Genomic DNA, 23723 nt, shown 5'->3' on the forward strand with positions numbered 1-23723 from the left:
ACATGGGATGGAGGCCTTTTGTTTTGCAAATGAAGATTACCAGGTGGAGGTTGTTAGGGGGAAAGGTGCTAAGTAAAAATGCTATTTAAACGGCATGCTTTCTGCAGGCGGCAGAGGTTCTCCTGTTCAGGCCACTGTCACTGGACCTCTCTGTAAATTACCCTAGTAAAACCCTATGTCTTGTTTACTGGCTTTGGGTCTCTTCTTCTGTCTTTCGAAACCTGGTGCCATCCTTATTGAAGTTAACATGAGTCCAGCACCACATCTTCATATTCTGTTCAGTTTTAAAATCAATAATCATTTTCATTATCATCATCTGTTCAGCTTCAAAACCATTGGTGATGACAACAATCACCACTTATTGACGGCTTATTAGGTTCCGGGCCATGTATAGCATTTCACACACAGAATCTCATTGAATCCTTTTTTACCTCTGGAAGCAGATACTGTGATTACCCTCATTTTTACATGTGGGTATAATGAGGCTCAGTGAGTTTACATTTTGCTCCAGGTCTCAGAGCTGTTAAGTGGCAGATTTGGATACTAAAGTCTTTGACTCACTAGCTCAAGAGCTAATGCTCTATACTTAATTTTCCACTCCATGAGATATGGACCCTAACATCAGAAAGCAGAAGACCACTGCTAGTTGAGTAGAAAATATTTAAGGCAATTCACTGCTTGCCCTATTCTTGTGGAACTCCAGATCCACGCAGAACTCAGCTGTGTAATTTACTCACGCACAGGAGGCATTGGGGAGGAAAACGGTAATTACACTTCAAGTTGTGAATCCTAAGGGCCATCCATTCAAGCCAAGTAGGGATGGGCACTGATGTCACCTTGTGACCATGAGTCACAGAAACACTTTCATGGCAGGACGAAAGGAAAGAAGGGCAAGAAAAGACAATGCTGGAAAAATCAAGAATCAGACATGTGGTTGCCACTTGAGCAATTCAACAGCCCACATTCTGGCACTAGGGTTTGCCACTACAGCGACCTGGAGCTAACCAACATCTGTATCTTAATTCTCCTGAAGCAGAGGTCCTGTATTTTAGTACAGGTAGTAAGTTTGGACAATTACTCCAAGAACTAGAATAGTTATTTTTCAGTTTTGTTTTTTTTAAACACGGGTTTTCAAGGGACTGTAGTTTTAAAGGTTTAAAATGATAAAGAAATTTCTTTCTTAGAGATGCTTCTGTGGTGCTCTAGTGGAGACTGGGTGCCCGTTATGAGCTCTCTTTACCACAGTACTTTTCCTACACAGTATTTTTTTCACAATGGTTATTATGTAATTGTGTAATTATCTCTTTAATGTCTGTTACCCAGGCTACACCTTAGTAGCTTCATGAAAACAAGGGCCATGTTTGCCTTTTTTTTCTGCATGGGCTCCATAAGTATTTGCTAAATGAATAAATCTCGGGTGTATATGTTAACTTGTTTCCTATTATACAGGCATTTATCTGGCCCAAAGCTACTGAATTCTCACAGGGTTGCTCTAAAAAGAAAGGTATACACCGGGCAAATATGGCTCAGCCCCATTCCAACATATATCTCAATGAGCAGAACAAACCGAATAAAGGATGTAAAAGCCCTTTGTAAAGAGCAAAGCGCCATAGGAGAGTTGTGATTATGATCACTGTTACTATCACGATTATTCCGTGGATCAAGTACCCCGGCCAGGTAAGAGGAGATAACGGGGGAGGAGACGCGGCAAAAAGGGATGAAAAGGATGGGGCGGCGAGGAAATGATGGGCAAGTAGAAAGGCGGGGAAAGCAGAAGGGGGACCAGACAAAAAGGGTGTAGGTGAGAGAAGGGGGCACTCCAGGCGGAGGCAGCCAGACCGTACCTTTTGATACACAGCCTGGACGGCAGGTAGGCCCGGTAGCCGTCGGTGATGTACGGGTTGTCCTTGAGGGACACGGGGATCTGCTCGTAGGTGTACAGGCGGATGCCACGGGGCACCAGGACCGGCCAGTACTGGTAGCTGCCCAGCTCGATGTAATGCGCGCTCTTCAGCAGCTTCTGATGCATCGTTCCCGGCCGCCGCCGCTCCCCGGCTCGGGAGCTCCCCCAGGTCCCGCCTCCCCGGGGAGGGGGCTTCGCCGCTGGCGCCCCCGCCCCGGAGCCCGCGGACGCTGCGCGAGGTCCTACCGCGCCGCCGCTGCCCAGGGCCCTGCTCTGCGCTCACACCGGCCACTGCAGCCAGCGCCGCGGCTGACCCGGCAGCGTCGCAGCCTCCTCTGACGTCAGCGCGCCGCGGCGGCCCCGCCCCTCAGCCCTAGCTGGGAGGGGCAGGGCGCAGGGGCGCGCCCGGGTGTGCTCGAGCGTGCACTGGCGGCTTCCCGGGCGCCCGGGCGTCTCTCGCGCTGTGTTTTGGCGGCGCCCGGCGTCTTCGTTTGCATGTGAGAAGAGCCGAAAGCACAGAGCTACAGGCGAATACAAGTGGATTTTTTTTTTCTTTTTCTGTTTTTTTAATTATAAGTAATAGTTGCTGCATTTTGAAAAATCAAGAGGAAAAGAGTTAACAGGAAGAAAAGTTCGAGGTAATTACCGTTTAGTTTATGCTTGTAATTACACACCCTTAGTGTCAGAAGGGACTTTGAGGATTTCTAAGCTGAAGTCAGCTCTTAGCACGATAGTTGGAAAGAGAGGAAACCTGATGTACATGGAACATACACCAGCATCGAGCACATCCTGAGCCATAAAGGAAAGCCCCCGCGCATTCAAAACTCCGACCCCGTTCAGCGTTATGTCCTCTGATCACAGTAGAAGTAAACTAGAGTAACAAGAAAACTAAAAATCTCCACGCCTGGAATCGGAGCAATACACCAAATATTTCAAGGGCTGATGAAGAAATCACAATGGAAATGAGAATATCTACTTAACTGAATAATAAAGATAGAACATATTTAAAAATCCTGTGGAGTGCGGCTATAGTAGCGTTTAGAGGAAATGTTACAGCTTTGTTTCTGGCTATGTACTGTGATGCAAGTGTTTACTTATAATGGCAACAGGGCAAAACATCAGTTTGAGTATCGTATATGTATAATAGAACCGTTAGTCCATTGTTTGGCATTGTAAGGGCAAGGAAAATATCTTGTCCTCACTCATCACAAGGTTCACAGCTGACATTCCTATGAAAAAAATTAAGAGAAGCCAGGCGCAGATGGCTCATGCCTGTAATCCCAACATTTTGGAAGGCCGAGGCAGGCGGATCGCTTGTGCCCAGGAGTTCGAGACCGGCCTGGGTAACATAGTGAGACGCTGTCGCTACAAAAACAAACAAAAAACAAAAATTAGTCGGGTGTGGTGATGGGCGCCTGTAGTCCCAGCTATTCTGGGCTGAAGTGAGGTGATTGCTTGAGCCTGGGAGGTCGAGGCTGAAGTGAGCCATGTTTGTGCCACAGCACTCCAGTCTGGGTGACAAAGCGAGACTTTGTCTCAAAAAATAAATAATAAAAATTAACAAGAAAAGGAGTAATAAATTTATTTAACAAAGTTTTATGTGACAGAGGAGTCTTCAGAAATGAAGACACAAAGACCCAGGAAAAAATGGGCTTTTTATGCTAAGTGTGATGAAAGGAGTGGATAGTTGTGGAGAAACATGATTGAAAAGGGGCATCATCTAATGATAATAAACTGAGGGGGGAACCTAGCAAGGCCAGTTCATTCAAATTCTTGGCCTCAGAGTATGGGGCAGGAACTCTCTAGAATGAGGGTTTTATGACCTAGTTTCAGGTGAGGTAAGTCAGAATTCCTTTGTGACCACGGAAAGGCAGGGACAGTCAGAAAGTAACCTTACTAGATTTTTTTTTTTTTTTTTTGTGGGGGGAAGACAGAGTCTCACTCTGAAGCCCAGGCTGGAGTGCAGTGGTGCGATCTCGGGTCACGCAATCTCCACCTCCCAGGTACAAGCGATTCTCCTGCTTCATCCTCCCGAGTAGCTGGGACTACAGGCGCCCACCACCATGCCTGGCTAATTTTTGTACTTTTTGTAGAGATGGGGTTTCACCATGTTGGACAGGCTGCCCTTGAACTCCTGACCTCAAACAATCTGCCTGCCTCGGCCTCCCAAAGTGCTGAGATTACAGGCGTGAGCCACCACGCCCGGCCCCTTACTAGGTTTTATGGCTTGCTTTAGGGAGAGAAATTCTAGGTTGTAAGACTCACTTGGGAAGAACAGGAAAAGGAAGAAAGGAGGACGGAAAGAAGTTCAGAGAGACTTTAGTTCTGAGGCCTTCCCAGTCTCCTTTAAAGTACTCAGCATGTCAAAGCACCAAACTTTGGGGTGTGGTGTTCTGAACCCTGACAACATACAATAATCACTCATAATACCTATTATTATTATGCTAGTAATATTGGTTGATTTTTGAGAAGCAGTATGGCTTAGTGATTAAGATCGTGGACTTTGAAGCCATTTACTTAAGTTCGAATTTCTGTTCAATCATTTACTAACTATTAATACATGTCCTAGTGCAGGTAACAACCTCTCTGAGCCTCAGTTTTCTTATTGGTAGAATAAGACTAATAACAGTACTTTGTGTTGTTGAGGATTAAATGACTAAATCCATGTAACAATCTTAGAAAAGTACCAAACATACTGTTAGCACTCAACAAATGTGAGCTATATAGAGAGTTCAAAGAAAAATAATAAAACTGGAAAGGTAAATTGAGATATATCCTAAGTGGACTTAAATGTCCTATGAAGGAAGTGAGACTTATTTTTTAAGTCATGGAGCTAAAAATAATGTTTGAGAACTTACTACATGCTCAGTACATTGTCTCTGCTGAAGGTTACTGTGTATAGAAATTCTTATTTCCTAGTGTAGGACGTTCATGCCTGAGAATGCCTGCTTGCCGCTCCTACAGACCTCTTATAGGAGGTTCCTAATGCACGTATTTCTTGCTGGTACCATATGATACTACCTTGAGACTATTGCTGACCCAAAAGTAGATCAGTATTCCATGACATGCAATGGCACAAATGTCCATTCAAGAACAATGGTAATTAGTTTGATCAATCAGTTACTTCCTTAGGAATTTTACCTGGAGATGTGGGAAGAGAATCCGTAGCCTGTTATTTGAAACAAAGTAGAAAGATGCCCAGAGATTATCAGACACAGAGAAAGTAGCTGAGTTATGATAATGATGGGACACTAGAGTAAAGAACTAAAAATGGCATTTTGGGAGGCCGAGGCAGGCAGATCACGAGGTCAGGAGATTGAGACCATCCTGGCTAACACGGTGAAACCCTGTCTCTACTAAAAATACAAAAAATTAGCCGGGCGTGGTGGCGGGTGCCTGTAGTCCCAGCTACTTGGAAGGCTGAGACAGGAGAATGGCGTGAATCTGGGAGGTGGAGCTGGCAGTGAGCTGAGATTGCGCCACTGCACTCCAGCCTGGGTGACAGAGCGAGACTCCATCTCAAAAAAAAAAAAAAAAAAAACTAACTAAAAATGGGAACTGCTTTGGTCTTCAGCAGTGTACCCATGAAACCTTCTGCAAAATGACTTCTGGATTTATTTCAACAATTTATGGCCTTTTTCAGTTCTCCCTAGTCCATTTACATGATTTAACTTTTCAGTTATGCACTCTAACAACAAGCACTATAAAAACACTTATGAAATGCACGAACAAATATGAAAATGTAGATATAGCAGCAATCCATGCCTGAGTCCTAGAGTGAGAAAGAGATCTATAGGTAAAAAAACGAAATAATAGAAATGGAAAGAGCTCTTCCATTCAAGTCTGTAAGACAATGGAAGCAGGAGCAACACTGCTTTGGGACACCTCTAACAGAGGATAACACAAAGGTGAGAGGGCACATTTCCCCACAGATAACAATGACATTGTGGCACTTTGAGGGCTCTGGCTGTTTAGTCATGGTGCTTAACAGAGATCAACAGCATGTCTGGTGGAAGAATAAAACTTGTTGATGCACTTGGTGAGGTCCCAGCACCTGTGATAGGTAGGGATCAACAGCATCCAGCAGGAGACCTTGGTGCCTCTTGAAGTGGCAGGTTGGGGAACTGAACTGTCCAGTCAAAGATAATGGGAAAATGGCAGCACCCTATCATGAACACCTGTGAGACAAATCCTGGATTTTAGAGATGCTTGAGGTGGTGTGGATGGGAACGGGATGCAGTTCTCAAGGAGCTGAAGTCCTGAATTTCCAAGTGGGAGAAGGAGCCTGGGGACAGGAGACATGGGGGCTGAATGGGGCCTTTGGGGTAAGACAGATCCCCTCCCCTCTCCTCCCCTCCCTTCCCTCCCTCCTTCCTTCCCTCCCTTCCTTCCTTCTTTGCCCTTTCTGCATTTGTTATAATTCAGACATGTTGGAGTGAGATTTGCAGGTATTGGGATGTCCACAACACAGAACTTTACATTTACTGAATTCTGACAATGTGCCACACATTTTCCTATATGCTAACAGAGATGAATAAGACAAATTTTAGACAACAACCTTTACAAATTTCAGCAGCACTGACATTTTGATCACTCTACCATTGAACTCTCTTTTCTGGACTTTTGGGACCACCCTCATCTGGACTCTTTTCCTTATCTTTCTGGCTTGTCTATAAAGTCCCAGGGGACTTTATAGCCACTGTTTCTCTGTCTGACCCTTCCGAGTGTTTTCAGGATTCCTTCTTCAGTGTGGTAAATTCTATTTTTTCCCTTTATATTTCCATGGCTTCAGTTACAATCTTTTTCAGGTAGGATCTCCTTTCTATGCATCTGGATTTGCATGTAAAGCCGGACATAGAAACGTGAAATATTAAAAATGAACTATTATGTTTTCTCCTAAATCTGTTTACATCCCTAAATCTCTATTTACTCAGCCTCTTAAGCCAAAAGTCTTGCAGTAATCTCTTCCATTGGCACAATTTTATTAGCAACCTCCTTTGCTTCCTTCCCCGTCACTGCAACCAGTTCCTTGTCAATGATTTTTGACTCCCCTGCCTAATTAAGCTTGTCTGAAAAAACAAAGAAGCAGTTCATCAATTTAACTATGTCCTCTTTAATTCTACAACCATATTGCTAAAGAAAATGACAGGATGGCATGGATCAGTATTTCTACAAATTGTTTACAATCTCTACAGAACCTTCAACATCATTTGGATATTTTAAATGTTTACTTGATATCATATGTGCCCATCTCCCTCCTTCCTTAGCAGATCAGCTCTTTACTATCTCACAGAGAAAATAGAGGTCATAGAGTAGGAACTCTCTCAGCTTTCTACTACTAGCCTTCCACCTGTAAGTTCACTCACAATTAAAGCCCATTCTTTGTTTCCTTTCCTCTGTCTCAATAGAAATGACTACTTTAACACCTCCTACTTAAGGTCAACCCTGCTACCTATTTTCTGGATCATGCTCCCCTTAGTTTCCTAATGGACCTTGCTCTGTCAATTATCCTTCTCTCAGATATATCTCCAACCTTTCCTTCTCTATTTTTTTTCCCGTCTGGTTCTTAAAACATGTTGCAAACAAGCGTTTTTGAGTAAACAGATTATAGAATGAGAGAAAATATTTGCAAACTATTTTGCAAATAGTTTGCAAAAGAAAAAAAGCCTCTGTAATTTTTTTAAATATTTCAACTTTTATTATAGATGAAAGGGTACCTGTGAAGGTTTCTTACATGGGTAAACTGCATGACACTGAGGCTTCAGGCCATCCAGGCAATAAGCATAGTACCCAACAGGTGGTTCTTTGGCCCACGCCCCCCTCTCTCCCTCCTCGATCTAGTGATCCCCAGTGTCTCTTTTTCCCATTTTTACAATCACATGGATTCAACGTTGAGCTCCAACTTGTGAGAACACGTGGTATTTGGTTTTCTGTTCTTGTGTTAGGTCAGGTCGCTTAGGATAATGATCTCCAGCTCTATCCATGTTCCTGCAAAGCACTGAAAGAATGATTTTGTTCTTTTTTTGGCTACTCAGTATTCTGTGGTATATATGTACCACATTTTCTTTAATCCATTGTTGATGGGTATTTAGGTTGATTTCATGTCCTTGCTATTGTGAATAGTGCTGCAGTGAACATACAGGTGCATGTGTCTTTATGACGGAATGAGTTATTTTCCTTTGAGTATATACCCAGTAGTGGGATTGCTGGGTCAGATGGTAGTTCTATTTTAGGTTTCTTGAGAAATCTCCAAACCACTTTCCACAGTGGCTGCACTAGTTTACATTCCCATCAACAATATATAAACATTTCCATTTCTCCACAGTCTCACTGTATTAGTCTGTTTTCACATTGCTATAAAGATACTACCTGAGACTGGGTAATTTATAAAGGAAAGAGGTTTAATTGACTCACAGTTCCACATGGCTGGGAAGGCCTCGGGAAATTTACAATCATGGCGGAAGGCAAAGGAAAAGCAAGCACTTTCTTACATGGCAGTAGGAGAGAGAGCACGCACGGGAAACTGCCACTTTTAAGCTATCAGATCTTCTGAGAACTCCCTCCCTATCATGAGAACAGCATGGGAGAACTGCTTCCATAATCCAATCACCTCCCACAGGGTCCTTCCCTTGACATGAGGAGATTACAGTTTGAGATGAGATTTGGGTGGGGACACAGAGCCAAACCATATCACTCAACCTCTGTTGTTTTTTGACTTTTAAATAATCACCACCATTCTGACTGGTGTGAGATGATATCTCATTGTGGTTTTGATTTGCATTTCTCTGATGAGTACTGATGTTGAGCATTTTTTCATATGTTTTTTGGCCACTTGTATGTCGTCTTTTGAGAAGTGTCTGTTCATGTCCTTTGCCCATTTTTTAATTGGATTGTTTGGTTTTTGCTTGTTTATTTTTTTAAAGTTCCTTGTAGATTCTAGATATTAGTCTTAGTCCGATACATAGTTTGCAAATATTTTCTCCCATTCTGTAGTCTGTTTATCTGTTGGTAATTTATTTTGCTGTGCAGAAGTTCTCTAATTAAGCCCCACTTGTCAGTTTTTGTTTTTGTCACAATTAACATAAATTCTTTGCCAAAGCCTATGTTGAGAAGTGTATTTCCTAGGTTTTCTTCGAGGCTTTTTATAGTTTGAGGTCATACATTTAAATCTTTAATCTATCTTGAGTCAATTTTCATATACGGTGAAAGGTAGGGGTCCAGTTTTATTCTTCTGCATATGGCTAGCCACTTATCCCAGCACAATTCCCCATTGCTTGTTTTTGTTGATTTTTGTCTAAGATCAGATGGTTGTAGGTATGTGGGCTTATTTCTGGGTTCTTTATTCTGTTCACTGTTGTATGTGTCTGTTTTTATACCGTTACCATGTTGTTTTGATTACTGTAGCCTTGTAGTATAGTTTGAAGTCAGATAGTAGGATGTCTCTGAATATGTTCTTTTTATTAGTATTGCTTTGGCTATTCAGGCTCTTTTTTGGTTCCAAATGAATTTTAGAATAGCTTTTTCTAAATCTGTGAAAAATGACACTGGTATTTTGATAGGAATGGAGTTGAATCTGTAAATTGCTTTGGGTAGTATGGCCATTTTAACTATATTGATTTTTCCAAGCCATGAGCATGCAATATTTTATATTTCCTTGTGTTGTCTCTGATTTATTTGAGCAGTGTTTTGTAGTTCTTATTATAGAGATCTTTCACTTCCTTTATTAGATGGATTCTTAGGTATTTCATTTTCTTTGTGTCTATAGTAAATGGGATTGTGTTCTTAATTTGGTTCTCAGCTAGAACACTGTTGATGTAGGAAAATGCTACTGATTTTTGTACTTTGATTTTGTATCCTGAAACTTTACTCAATTTGTTTATCAGTTCCAGGAGCCTTTTGGCAGAATCTTTAGGGTTTTCTAGGTATATAATCATATTTTCAGCAAAGGGCTAATTTAACTTCTTCTTTTCCTATTTGGATGCCTTTTATTTCTTTCTCTTGTCTGATTTCCCTGGCTAGGACTTCCAGTACTATATCGAATAGGAATGGTGAGAGTAGGCATCCTCGTCTTGTTTCACTTCTCAATGGGAATGGTTCCAGTTTTTGGACTGTTCAGTATGATGTTGGCTGTAGGTTTATCATAGATAGCTCTTATTATGTGGATGTATGTTCCTTCAATGCCTAATCTGTTGAGGGTTTCTACCATGAAGGGATGCTGGATTTTATTGAAGGCTTTTCCTGCATCTATTGAGATGATCTTATGGTTTTCATTTTTGATTCTGTTTATCACATTTATTGATGTGAGTATGTTAAACCAACCTTGCATATCAGAAATAAAGCCTACTTGATCATAGTGAATTAACTTTTTAATGTGCTGGATTTGATTCAGTTTGCTAGTATTTTGTTGAGGATTTTTACATCTGGGTTCATCAGGGATATTGGCCTGAAGTTTTCATTTTTTTGTTGTGTCTCTGCCACATTTTGGTATTAATGTGATGCTAGCTTTGTAGAATGAGTTAGAGAGAAGCTCCTCCTCCTTGATTTAAAAAAAAATTGTTCCAGTAGGATTGGTGTCAGTTCTTCCTTATATGTCTGGTAGAATTCAGCTGTGAAGCCATGTAGTCCAGAGCTCTTTTTGGTTTGTAGGTTTTTAATTACAGATTCAATTTACAAATTTGTTATTGGTCTGTTCAGTTTTTCACTTTCTTCCTAATTCAATCTGGTCTGTTCAGGTTTTTACTTTCTTCCTGATTCAATCTTCGGCATTGTGTGTTTCTAGGAATTTATCAATTTCCACTTGATTTTGTACTTTGTGTGCATAGAAGTGTTCATAACAGTCTCTGAGAATCTTTTGTATTTCTGTGGGATCAGTTGTAATGTCATCTTTGTCATTTCTGATCATTCTGATTTGGATTTTCTCTTTTTTTTCTTTTTTAATCTGGCTAACAGTCTATGAGTCTTGTTTATTATTTCTAAGAACCAACTCTTGGTTTCATTGATCTCTTATATGGACTTTTGGGTCTCAGTTTTATTCACTTCTCTAATTTTAGTTGTGAGAAAACCTCTCTCTCTTTTATTTTTGTATGTTATTCTAAAACTACAGATTTCTCTCCTTCCATTCTCAGCCATGTTTCTAGAAACAGTCTACATTTATTGTCTCCATTTCTAACTTTCCTTTTGTTTGTTATCTCATGGGAATCTGACTTCTTACCCCTCTCTCTCCCCTGGCCTCTATGAAAACTGTAGCATTGAATTTGCCACACTGCATGGGAACTGCCTGCTTTCTTATAGGTGTTTACTGCAAGATTTAATGTCTTTTAAGGAGTGTTTATTCTATTTGTAGTACCAGTGCTTTAGGTGTGATATCTATCTATCTATCTATCTATCTATCTATTTTATTTTATTTTTTTGAGATAGTGTCTCTGTTGCCCAGGCTGGAATGCAGTGGTGCAAACATGGCTCACTACAGCCTCAACCTCCTGGCCTCAAGTGATCCTTCTGCCTCTACTTCCTGAGTAACTTTGGTCACAGGTATGTGCCAGCATGCCTGGCTAACTTTTTTTTTGTATTTTTGTCTTATTTTTATTTCAGAGTTCCCCTCAAAAAATAACCTACTTTTTATTTATTTATTTTTTTTGTAGAGACATAGTTTCCCTATGTTGCCCAGGCTGGTCTTGAACTACTGGTCTCAAGTGATCCTCCTGCCTTGACCTCCCAAAATGCTGGAATTACAGGTATGAGCCACCATGCTTGACCTCTTTTTTTAAATTAAACTTTTTATTTTGAGGTCATTGTAGACTCATATACAATTGTAAGAAGTGACAGAGATCCCTTGGACCCTTTACTCAGTTTCCTCCAATAATAACATCTTGAAAAGCTATAGCACAATATTACAACCATGATATTGACACTGATAACAGTCAAGGTGCAGTATCATTTGCCACAAAGATCCATTATCACAAAGATCCCTTATGTTGTGGATTCAGCCACACATACTGTCTCCTGCCCACCCATTCCTTAACCCCTGATACCACTAATTTGTTCATTTCTATGATTTTGTTGTTTTGAAAATGTTATATAAATGAAATCATACAGTATGTAACCTTTTGGGATTGGATATATCACAGTTTATTCAGTTGTTTACCTGTTGAAGGACATCTGGGTTGTTTCCAGATTTGGGTTATTATACAGGTTTTTGTGAAAATCGAATTTTTCTTATCACTGGGATAAATTCCCCAAAGTGCAATTGCTGGGTCACGGTCAGATGGTAGTTTAATGCCTGGGTTTATGATAAATACCAAACAGTTTTACAATAAATTTTCTATAAATAAAGCAGTGAACAAATAATGTTTTACCAAAATCTTTAGAATGAAGATTGGGCTTGAATAAATGTATTTTTACCATCTGCACAGGCAATCCTGTTAACTGCAAAAATGACATTCTAAATATTCTGAAACATAATACAAAGCAGAAATCAATAAAGCTTAAATGTGAGGGATAAGCTTATTCATTACTCTAGGAGTCAGGGTTTTTTAGCCTAAAATGTATTTATAGCAATAGTGAAGTCTGATTCACCAGAAATGATGAACAGACATTACACTATAATATTTAATCTCCAAATGGCCACACTTTGAAAATTAGATCTAAAACCCCCACAAATGATAAACATAGCTTGATAATCAGTAATGTATATTAAGTAAGTAACCACATGCTCTTTAAAGATGTTTTCCTGTTTTTATAGTGGTCTATTACAGTGTTCCATTTTAGGGTGCTCCATCAGAGTCCTTGCCTTGGGTTACATCATCTCATCCCAATGCCAAGCCCATCTTTTCATTTGAAACTCACAGCCAGCACTTATAATAAGGGTCTTCGTGTATCATAGAAGGAACATGTGCTAGACCCAGATGGACGTGAGGCTGAATCTGAACAATATAACTTACTGACAAGTTATAGAATTTCTCTTGGCCTTGATTTTCTCATCTATTAGATGAGGATAAGTCTAAACAACATAAATAACTTGACAGGGCTTAAAGTCACACGAAATAACATATACAAAGTACCTGGCATTGAAAAAGCATCAATAATATTCAATTCCCTTCTCCTATGGCATTTTAAATTTTCCGAGGAATAAATTCCAAGGTTTATTTATAAATGTTGCCCAAATTTGTAGTGGGTTGTTACAGATCATTCTTATCCAGGAGATTTGAACGTGTAAGTTTAACAACTCAATCATATCCAAGGAAATATTCAAAGACAGTTGATGTAGTTTCCACAGGGCCTTCTTAAAATTAGAGATAGATATTAAAATAAAGAAAAAAAATCTATGCCTCATTGAAAAAGTTTACATTTTGGGATACAAACCCTATCTTCTTATTACTTGTTTTCTTATTTTTTTTTTGGTATGAATATATATACACTCCAGTTCAAGAAAATGAAGGAATTTTTTCTTAATTTGGGCTGATGTATTTTTATTTTTAATAAATGCTGTCAGAAGCAGGACCACCATTTGCAGAGCCCAGAATTAAACAAACACCATCTTGCAGAATGGTTAAGAACATGCATCAGGAACCACTTATAGTAGAAATCACCTCTTAGACAGGAGTAGTAGCTTGCAATAATCTCATATCTGATTTGAACTTATAAAATTGAGGAAGTTCAGTGGTGGCTTCATCATCTATTTGCTATGTAAAATTTGGGAAAATATGTATAAAAGATGAAAAATGCAAGTTAATGTAACTTCATTTTTCAATGGGGTTTTTCAATGGTGTTTTGAATTATTATTGGGAGCCTGTTTGTATCAGAGAAAAGAATGAGAAGAGACATTTATCAAGAATTTAAAGGAGCTACTCTATAGTAAAAGATGATTGGGTACATCTTCAATAGAATTCTTTAACTCTATTGTGGCAAATTGAGAAATAGGTTGAAATAATGGCATAAAACCAAAAAAAATCAAGGTTGGCTCTGCTCTTTGGAGTACCAGGTACCATATGCAGCACAAGGCCCTGCCTAACTCAGAAGATCATCTCCATTAGTCCAACACAGAGACCTAAATGATTGTTGTGTCTTCAGAAATACCTCATGAAAAAGTGTTCAAATTACTTTGGTGATGAGATCAATTAGCATTTGTCATGAAATCATCTACCAGATTAGCTAGTCACTACCTAGATTAGAACCCTGAGAAAACAAAGCCCAGGCAGTTTAGTTTTGTTGAGAGCAAGGGGGATTATGAGAGGTTCCTAGCATGAAGTATTTATACGGAAGAAGGAAGGAGGAGCTGAAAAAGGAGGTGGGAGACAGGGAAAAGGAAGCAGGAGCATCTTGGAGTCTTAGAGGATCAACTGGCTGTAAACTTTTGAAAGACAGGAAATATGGTGGGTTCACCATTGTATGCAGGTTAAATATCACAGCACCCAGAACATAGCAGGTACACAAAAAAATATTTATTGAACAGATGAAAGAACGTGTGTTCTAAAATGAGGGCTGGTATAGATTCTGAAAGGGGAGGAAGGAGAACATTCCAAACTAAATTTACATAACAAAGTTTTCCTGGCCCTGGCCCTGCTGAAGCTTGTAGAGCCATGGGTATGAATATAAGAGGCTGTGGGATTTCCTTCTGTAAGACCTTTAAAAATGGTATAGATTCTTACATATCTGGAAGAATCCTGATATGTATTTTCATAGATTTTCCTATGAAAACCAGGAGAATGATTTGAATAATCTGAATAGCCTCTGGTTCTTTCTTCCTTGGGCTTTTGATTTGTTTTTGTTTTTCAATTTCGAGAGATGCAGTGCAAAATTATATATTGCCATAATTACTACCATGCAAATAGCAATAATAATTTATTGAGTTTACTGTATGCCAGACAACTTGCTGAGTGTGGAATCTCCACTAATGAATTGTCTCATTTTTATTAACTCTGAGGATTTTGTCAGGTATTGTACAGTTCTCCTGCAGATGGCACTCTTCTCCTGCAGAATTGTTACCTCTTGCGCTCTGGACTTGAGCCTTACACTGAGCTAGGGATGAGAAATGAGTGATTTTAAGGTTGGTACACTATGATTTAAAAAAAATTATCTATATATGATTTGAAATTCCTAAATATGAATAATCCAGCCCATTAGAAATTTAAAGAGTTTTTAAAATGCAAAACTTAGTAATTAAGTTCACAAAATTTTTCAGTGGCTTTGCAGCTTTGTCTTTATCACAACAGAACATAATTTGCTGTTCTATTTTCCTCTGGAAAACTAAACAAAGAATGTTTTTTGACAGGCAAGCTTCAGCTCAGAAGATGGATAAATAGCTCTTCCCCTCCCCTTTGCTTCACTTTGAACTTCCCTCTCTACCTAATCTCTGGCTCATCTTTCCTCTTTTGGAGGGCCCAGGGTGATTGAGCCTGGCGAGATGAATAGTTGGTGAAATCTGACTGGTTCTTGGGCGGGCCACTGTTCATCAGGCTCACCTGGTCCAGCTGGGACTCAGCTTTTCCTTCTACAGTGTGGCCACAGCTAGCGCTGAGTACAGGCCTTCAGAAACCTGCAGGTATAGATAGATAAAGCAGAATTAACAACATGCCCAGAAATAGCAATTTCGTTATTACTATTCCATGGTATTTACAAAGACACTGTTTTGTGCTTGCATAGCTTTCTTTATGCTTCTGGGCAAATGTATAAAACATTTTTAGCTCTTATGTGGCTCTGGCAAGTCAATATGTCACATCCAGTGATAGCATCTAGTTGTCTGGCACACGTGAAACATTTAGAATTATATAGCTCAGAGCTCTGGAATTGGTATTACCTATTTTATCAGACGCCTGGGTATAGCGCTATAAGGCACTGCTTCTTAGAGTATGATCTATTGATCATCTGCTTTTGAATCACTAGGATGTATGTTAAAAACAACAAAAATAAAACAAAATCTTAGACCTGCCTTTCTTCCCAGCTACATAACCAGACTTTGAAGGATTTAAGAGAAACTGTCATTCTTGCCCTCAGAACCATGAGAAAACAGTGCTTTCAGGAGCTAGCAGTTCCCTGAGCACAAATTAAAAGTCTGATTTTAGTACTGGCCTCCAACTACTATCCTTTTCCACTTGGGGATATCGTTAGTGATCTCCCACTCTCTTTATTCTCAATTAATTAAAGCTTATCCCCAGAGTCTTTATTCAGTAAAGATGATCTGAGAATCCCCCTAAGTTTAGTGCATTTAAAATAAGGTCTCCACTGCTTGCTTAAGGGAACTCTAAATTCCAGCATGCTTCTTTCTTCGGGATTAAGGGCTGGCACAGTCAGGATCTCTTGTGTAACTTTGTCCTCCTGCTACCCACATCTGTCTGGTCTCTTCTGGCCACCCTCTTTTCCTTCGTACTAGCAAGCAATGATTGTTTAAGATCTGATCCAGTGTCCTTCCTCAGAGGAGAATTCCTCAAATCCTCCTGGAAGAGGTGGTTGAGCAGTCAGAGCAGTTACTGCACTGCTCTGTAACTTGTTTCCTATCATCTTGGAAGTAGTTCCCATCTTGTTTGAATCCCGGTATCAAGTCTAGTGCCTTCCAAATAGTAAATGCTCAGTAGATGTGCATTGACTCACTCAAAGATAAAAAAAAAAAAAACACACCTTTCACTTCTGTTCTTGTATAAAATTATAAACCAAATGTTAATAAGTGAGCTCCTTGAGCATACACCAATGGCTTTTTCGTCTGTTAACATGAACAGATGAACTTGTGAAAGAAAATGTTCTTTTCCATATACAAACAAAATGTTATTTCCATATACAAACTTGAGACACCGTGGACACTAAGGATAGGGGCCATATTTCATTCATGTTCATACCTCCAGCTCTTAGCACAGTATGTAGCACATAATAGCACTTGCTAAATGTTTGCTGAAATAAAATTCAAGAAGTTACCCACGAATCACTCTATGTTACCTCATGAAGTACAGGAGAAAAGGCAGCCTCACTTTTACATATGTGCCTGGAACGTTCTCACAAGCAGAGAGTTAGAGGGCTTGTCCCAGGTGCTGCAGCTATTTAGAGGTGGATGCCAGACTAGAAATCAGGGCTGTTCAGGTTTAGAGGAGTCATGCCTCAGTAGGAACAGGTGGAAAAACAATCTTTTTGAGCAGGCTGTAATGCAACATATCGTTGGTAGGGGGCAAAGCTGGCACACAATATACATGAAAGAGGCCGACTTTCAGAAGAGGAGACTTGGGCAAGTTTAGGGTATCCTTTGGAATCAACGGATGGAACCATGACCAGTGTAACAGCAACCACAACCAGCACCAGAGCCAGAACTAGCACCACAACCACCACCAATATTAATGGCCATTTATTTCATGATTGGTGAATGGCAGCACTGATTTTTAGAACCGAAGTCTTCTGATTTTTAGTTTGATATGGTTTTTGTTACACTGTGCTATTTTTTAATAGAGTGTTTTGTTTGTTTGTTAAAAAGTTATATATTTTCCTTATAAGAATGGTACATTATCCTTACAAAAAATTAAACTTAGAGACATGGATGTTTAAGAAGGTTAAAAATTCTTGTTCCAGCCCCTTCCCGTATACAAATAATGTTTTTAAAAATAGTTTTTCCTATGCATAAACTAATATCTATTTCTTTTGTAGAAATTAAAACATTATAGATACAGCTTAATGCTTTAGGCAGAGTGGACTTAGACTTGCTCAATAAACTAACTGGACTAATATGTTATCTAATTTTATGTGTGGCTTTTTTAGACTATTGTATGTGGGTTCATTTAAATGTTGGTCCTACAGCTCCTAAAATTATTTTTCTCCTATTTTTTCAAGATTAGTGTTATTGTGATGTTAGCCCTTTTAATTTGTAACACATGGTGTGATTCAAACCACTGAGTCTTAGCATCTGTCAATGATAAGATCATTCTTTTTAGTGACAGAAGGATGGTTGCCAATAATGTGGCAGAATTTGGCTTTTCATTGTTATGTTATTAATGACTACACAGGAGAAATTATGGAAAATATATTTTTTCTACTTAAGCTTCAACCAGTTTTCTGAAGTCTCTTTTAAGTTTCCACATCAAATTAAACCTAAGGAGATCTTGGATTTTCCAAAGTAAAACTTTTCCGTATCTCCAAAGTTGGTATTTCAAGTTGTTTATGTCGGACTAGCTAACGTTATCTTCTTACTCCTTGAGATGTTGAGGTTGTATGTTGCAATTATAATGATGGGAAAGGGTAGTCTGGGTTAAGCAGAAAATGGTACCTAGTAGATTTTATCTCAGGAGTACCCTGGCCAAAAGGCAGTCACTTGTTATCTTGGATACTGTCCTTGATGCTGATGATTTAAGGGTCTGGTTCGTTTTTTTTTGGAACTCTTTCTCTTACTCTACTTAGAACTATTTATTTTTTATTTCACTTCTTTTAACTATAATTTTGTGTCATTTTTTCCTTTTGTATATTATGTCTGTCTATATTTACTGTATCAAAATATTAACATTGTTATATATATATTATCTATACATGCAGTATATTATTATGATAGTACTTATTTGTAATTTATAAACAAGTAAATATACATTTGTGGTATTGGGTATATATGCCCAATTTTTTTAGCTGATGATGGTGTACAATAAAACATATTTGAGTCTACTGTTCAATATTGTGTATTTCTTGAGGACACAGATTATTTCTTTTCTTCTTGATAGCCTTAATTGCTTAGGGCAATGTCTGGTCTATATTAGGTAGTTAGTAAGTATTATTGGCTGGCTGGCTTGCTGGATAGATAGATAAAGGAATAGATCATTTAATTATGCCTCTCTTTATGAATAGGAGGTAATTTTAACTTACCATTTACTAAATACTTAAATGTACTAAGGACACAGCTGGGTAATCAAACAACTAGACTAGTAACTCCTCTAGATGTTATGTTTGGATGTATTAGAAACTGATTCAATTTGCCACATTTTTCAATAATACACTGGATTGATGGATTAACACAAAATAAATAGTGAATATGATTGAGAAATTTTATGTAACTCTGCTTCAAAGGATTCATCTGTGCTAGATATTATCAGAATCACATTTAGGTTTTAGCAAGTAACTTGATCTCCACGAACCTCAAAGTTCGGATTTCTTTGTATTTCTTCTCTCTTTGGTGAAAATGACATGTGGTTAGAATAATACAATGACATGATTAGGGATGAAGTAAGGGGAGAAGAAAAATTCTAAAAAGATTTGTGGGCCTGTATTCAGTGGACATTAGTTTCCTATTCCCCAGCTTATTAGGGTGACAGAGATGGGACTGACTGGGAGGGAGCACTATGGCTTGGCAGTGACCACTTGGCAAATGGTCACTGCCAAGCCATAGTGCCCCCATACAGTCTCTCAGATCACGTCTCCTTTGTCTGATTTGTCCCTACCTCACTGTCAATCTTGATATCCATTTTCACCACTGTGCAAAACCACTGTGCAGTGCATTGTAAGCACTTACAATATATTGTTGACCTACTACATGCAGGACAGTTCTCCAGGTGGCCTTGGACCCACCCAGTTCTCCCTCCTTTTTCATGTGTAGTTCTCAAGAGAAACTGTAGAATGTTCTGGGAATGCAACAGCCTGAGATAAGGAGGGGCTGACCTGAACAGTCCATTGTGCCAGTCCCCTCTATAAACAGAAAGTCACTTTAGCCCAGCATGTCATACTGTCCCTACGGTATAAAACCCAAGGCAGGCTGCCTGTTGGGGGTCCCTCGGCTGTGGTGCAAGTGGGGCACATACTGATGAGATTTTATCTTCCCCAGGCAGCTTTCCTGAACCTTGAAGGGACAGGCTCGTCATGAATCCTAGGCTTTTTTTTTTTTTTCTCTTGCTGCTTATCTGTAAGTAATAAATCCACTTATGTAACTTGTTGTATGTGTGGGTGTTCTGTCTCACTGGACTCAGACAAATTGGTAGCCAGTGCACAGTGAACGTGCTTCACACACATTCCCGTGATCTAATTTGTGCCTGTGTATATGTAAATGCATGTCTTTGATGGTGGAGGTAGTAGTCATGGTGCTGGCAGGGCAGTGTGGGAAGGACAGTGTGACACTACAGGCTTCACTCTGCTCCTTACTCAGGGGTGGCTTGTTTAGTCAGTTCTGCTCACCACCACTCAGCCTGCCGGTCAGTGAGGGAATGACAGTTTTGTCTTCTTTCATTTTAACTGCTTTATGATAGTCCTCCCTTCTGCAAATAGATAAATAGATTTTTTAAAAAGACACGTTGACTACTATAATAAGCCCTGTGATTTTTTTTCCATCAGAATTTCCCACATCAGCTTGGGGTGTTGCTGATGTTTTCTTATTTTATATGAGTTTTTTTTTTTTTTTTTTGAGTCTCAATCTGTCACCCAGGCTGTAGTACAGTAGTGCGATCTCAGCTCACTTCAACCTCTACCTCCCAGGTTCAAGTAATTCTCCTGCCTTAGCCTCCTGAGTAGCTGGGATTACAGACACTCGCCACCATGCCTGGCTAATTTATATATATATATATTTATTTATTTATTTTGTATTTCTAGTAGAGACAGGGTTTCACCATGTTGGCCAGGCTGGTCTCCAACTCCTGACCTCAGGTGATCAACCTGCCTCGGCCTCCCAAAGTGTTGGGATTACAGGCTTGAGCCACTGTGCCTGGCTTTAGATGGCTATTTTACTGCTGTGGATTAAAGTAGAAGGAAATGTGAATTGCTATCAATGTGGGCATATTTGGGGGTTCACTTATGAGTTATATGACTTTTTATTTTTTGTTGATGAGACTATTTTCTTTCTCTTGACCTCTCCTCTTTTGCCTTTCTCAAAATAGTCACATACTAAACATGAATGCTGTTTCTCAGTGTTAGTACCATGATATATCTGACCAGTTTTGCAAGAGAAGAAAAGCGCATGATGCAGAACAGTTTCTCCTCGCAAGTGAGGTGGAAGTTCTTCGTACTATCTTCCTTTTATTTGAACATAGTTATTTTTTTCAAAAAAGGGTTTAAGTACTAATTATATGTGTCAGTGATTTTCCTTCATAGTGGATGGTTTAACACATGTTATGGCGTAGCTGAAAGAAGAATCTAAATCTTTCTCAGAATCATAGTAGAGGAATGGTTTATTATTGAAGATCTAGAATATACTATTTTTAGCAATTGCTGGTATGGTAACACTTTTCCTTATTGCCTACGATTGGTACAAACTTTAAATTACAAACTCAGGCAGGCAAAAGATATAACTATTTTTCTAAAGCTTGCTTAACTTCTGTTACAGCTTGAAATGTGTTAAATATCTGCCTCTCCCCGTCCCCCTAACCCTGACAAATTGATGTCCACCTAGAATCTGTGACTGTGACCTTATCTGAAAATGGAGACTTTGTGGAGGTAATCAAGTTAAGGTGAGGTCAAACTGGGTGAGGATGTGCCCTAATAAGAACAGGGAATTTGGACACAGACACACAGGGGAGACAACCATGAGAGGATGGAGGCAGAGATTGGAGAGATTCATCTACAACTCAAGGAATACAAAGGAATTTTGACAACCACCAGAAACTAGAAGAGGCAAGGAAAGTTTTTTTTTTTTTTTTTTTCCCCAGACTTCAGAGGGAGCATGGCCCTGCCGACAACTTCAGACTTCCCGTCTCCAGAACTGTGAGAGGATAAGTTTCTGTTGCTTGAAGCTACCCAGTTTGTGGTAATTTGTGTGGCAGCCCTGGGAAACTAATACAGAGTCCCTTTTTAAATTAGAGTGGCAGACAGTTAATCTTATTTGATTTGGAGAATCCTTTCTGTTTCTCTAGAGTCGTGTTAAGTAGCAGTAAGATGTGATGTTGGGACAGGGCCCACAAATTCTTAACATCACTAAGCTATCCTGGTGTCCCTGAGCATCCCTCACTTGATTCCCCATCAGTGCTCTTCCCTGGATGCTGCAGAGATGGCCTTTGCTCCCATTGACATGGCCCCTTCTGGTCTGCCATTTTCTCCACTATTTCCAGATCACTCTTGAGTGATCAGGAATTATTCCGCTGCTCCCATGTCATACTGTGGTTTATATAGATAGATTTTGCAACTATCTCTTGTCTGGAATATTGACATCTCCCAGTCCCAGCACTTTACTAGGACAATGGATTGCAAGTTGTCTCTGCCTTTGAACCCCACAAACCTATCTGGGGGTGTTGCCACCTCTTCAGGACTTGATCCAAAGAATGGCTCTGGGTTTGTTGTTGATGCATGTTCTCCTTACTTCCTCTCTGACTCTGTTCCCATCACTCTGGCCGAAGAATATTTTTCTAGCCTTGTTTTGAAGGTAGGGTGGGGGAGTAGCAAATTCTTGCCGACTCATAATGTTTTCTCTAAGATCTTTTGTCTGTGTCTTGATTCTTTTCTCTTCCCTTAACATCCTAAATCAACAGTTCTCAACTGGAGCTCATTTAGCAATGTCTAGACATTTTTGGTTGTCACATCTAGAGAGCTGAGGGGTTTTATTGACATCTAGTGGGTTGTGGCCAAGGATGCTGCTAAATATCCTACAGAGCACAGGACAAACCCTTATAACAAATAATTACTGGCTCAAAATGTCATTAGTGCCACTGTTGAGAAACAAGCCTAGATCCTTGAAACAAAAAGAGTCTGAAAGATATGTCTTTTTCACTTTGCTTTCTGCCATCATAAATTCCTTTTTTTGTGGCAATGAACACAGAATATTCTGCTTTGCAATGGGGAGAGTTAATGGTGAATAGAAATTCACCTTACGTCAGAATTGTTCTGATTCTTCTAGGAAAGGCTATTTAAAAATCCTTTCAACTTCCTCTGTCACGTAAATACATTCTTTATATTAAAATATAAAACAGAGCATTAGCAGTTACGGGGACTTCTGAATTGGCTAGAAAGCCAAACCATCTAATTTGGCAGGGGACAAAAATCCACTTTAGAGTTTAAACCATTTTGGTTGACTATCTAGAGAGCTCATATGACTTTAGCAAGTGCATGATTTAGCGAATTCATGCCAGGCTTGAGAAGAATGTGTAAATGTGGGTTGCAGTCTTGCTTCTCTTACCAGCTGCTTGAGAAGGCAACTTCATTTATCTGGGCCTCATTTTTCTCTTGTGATAGAGGTTTACTCTAGATTATTTCTGAAATTAAAAATTATCATTGAATTTTTTCCTAGGATAGGACCAGATTCTGAGCAGAAATAATTATTCATATACAGACTCAAAATGTACTATATAAAATCATCTTTTTTCACGACATTCCTTAGAAATTCTTTGTTGGATTTCAGTTGTCCAACAAAAGTTGTTCTCTTCTTTTTCTATGCGCCCTTAATTAGGGCAAAAGACTAAGCTGCTACAGTAAGGAGACCCACCAACACAGTGACAAAAAACAAACAAGCAAACAAAAAATGAGGCTACACCACATTTCTCAGACTCCCTTGCATCAGGCGTGATTAAGTTTTCACCAATTGAATGTGAGGAGAAGTGAGGTGTCTAAACCCTGATCCCAGTCCTGAAGGCAGTGGAAGTGCCTCTTTCATGTGTTCCCTTTTCCTCCAGCTGAACTCTGGGCTTCAACTGTGCAGGTAACAGTGATGCCCAAGGGGGTGGAACAAGATGAAAGGAGTCTGAAACCCTAATGACAAAATGGAGCAGAGCCACCCCACCAAATTGGATTGCTTTCCTCAGAGCTGTTTGAGAAGAGATACATACTTTTGTTTTTAAAGTATGGTTCAGTGTTTTATTTTAGCTGGTTAGCCTTTGGCCCTAATAAATCAAGGAATTCTTCATGTAATGGTTAAAGCAACAAACTTAAAAAAATGCATTTTTGTTATACTCAGTAT

General features: G+C 39.5%; 1 protein-coding gene and 1 long non-coding RNA gene across 15 annotated transcripts in view; one reads left to right on the top strand and one right to left on the bottom strand.

The window, feature by feature from the left end:
- The window catches only part of PAQR3 (progestin and adipoQ receptor family member 3), a 27190-nt gene extending 25010 nt beyond the window's left edge, over window positions 1-2180 (bottom strand). For 10 of the 11 annotated variants that reach the window (XR_008524581.1, XR_008524575.1, XR_008524577.1 and 7 more), the window contains exon 1: window positions 1845-2180. Coding sequence is in view for 2 of the 11 variants with exons in the window: in XM_009240128.3 (XP_009238403.1) it covers window positions 1845-2029 (185 nt within the window). In the remaining 9 variants the exon portion in view is untranslated. The remainder of the gene's footprint in view (window positions 1-1844) is intronic. The other variant, XM_063723473.1, reaches the window with a different exon arrangement.
- Window positions 2181-2213: 33 nt separating this feature from the next.
- LOC129059015 (uncharacterized) overlaps window positions 2214-23723 on the top strand; it is a 179020-nt gene continuing 157510 nt past the window's right edge. For all 4 annotated transcript variants that reach the window (XR_010139734.1, XR_008524591.2, XR_008524592.2 and 1 more), the window contains exons 1-3: window positions 2214-2541; window positions 11321-11434; window positions 11545-11637. This is a non-coding gene — a long non-coding RNA (uncharacterized LOC129059015). The remainder of the gene's footprint in view (window positions 2542-11320; window positions 11435-11544; window positions 11638-23723) is intronic.

The sequence above is a fragment of the Pongo abelii genome, chromosome 3, assembly GCF_028885655.2.
Source record: "Pongo abelii isolate AG06213 chromosome 3, NHGRI_mPonAbe1-v2.0_pri, whole genome shotgun sequence".
Lineage (NCBI taxonomy): Eukaryota > Metazoa > Chordata > Mammalia > Primates > Hominidae > Pongo > Pongo abelii.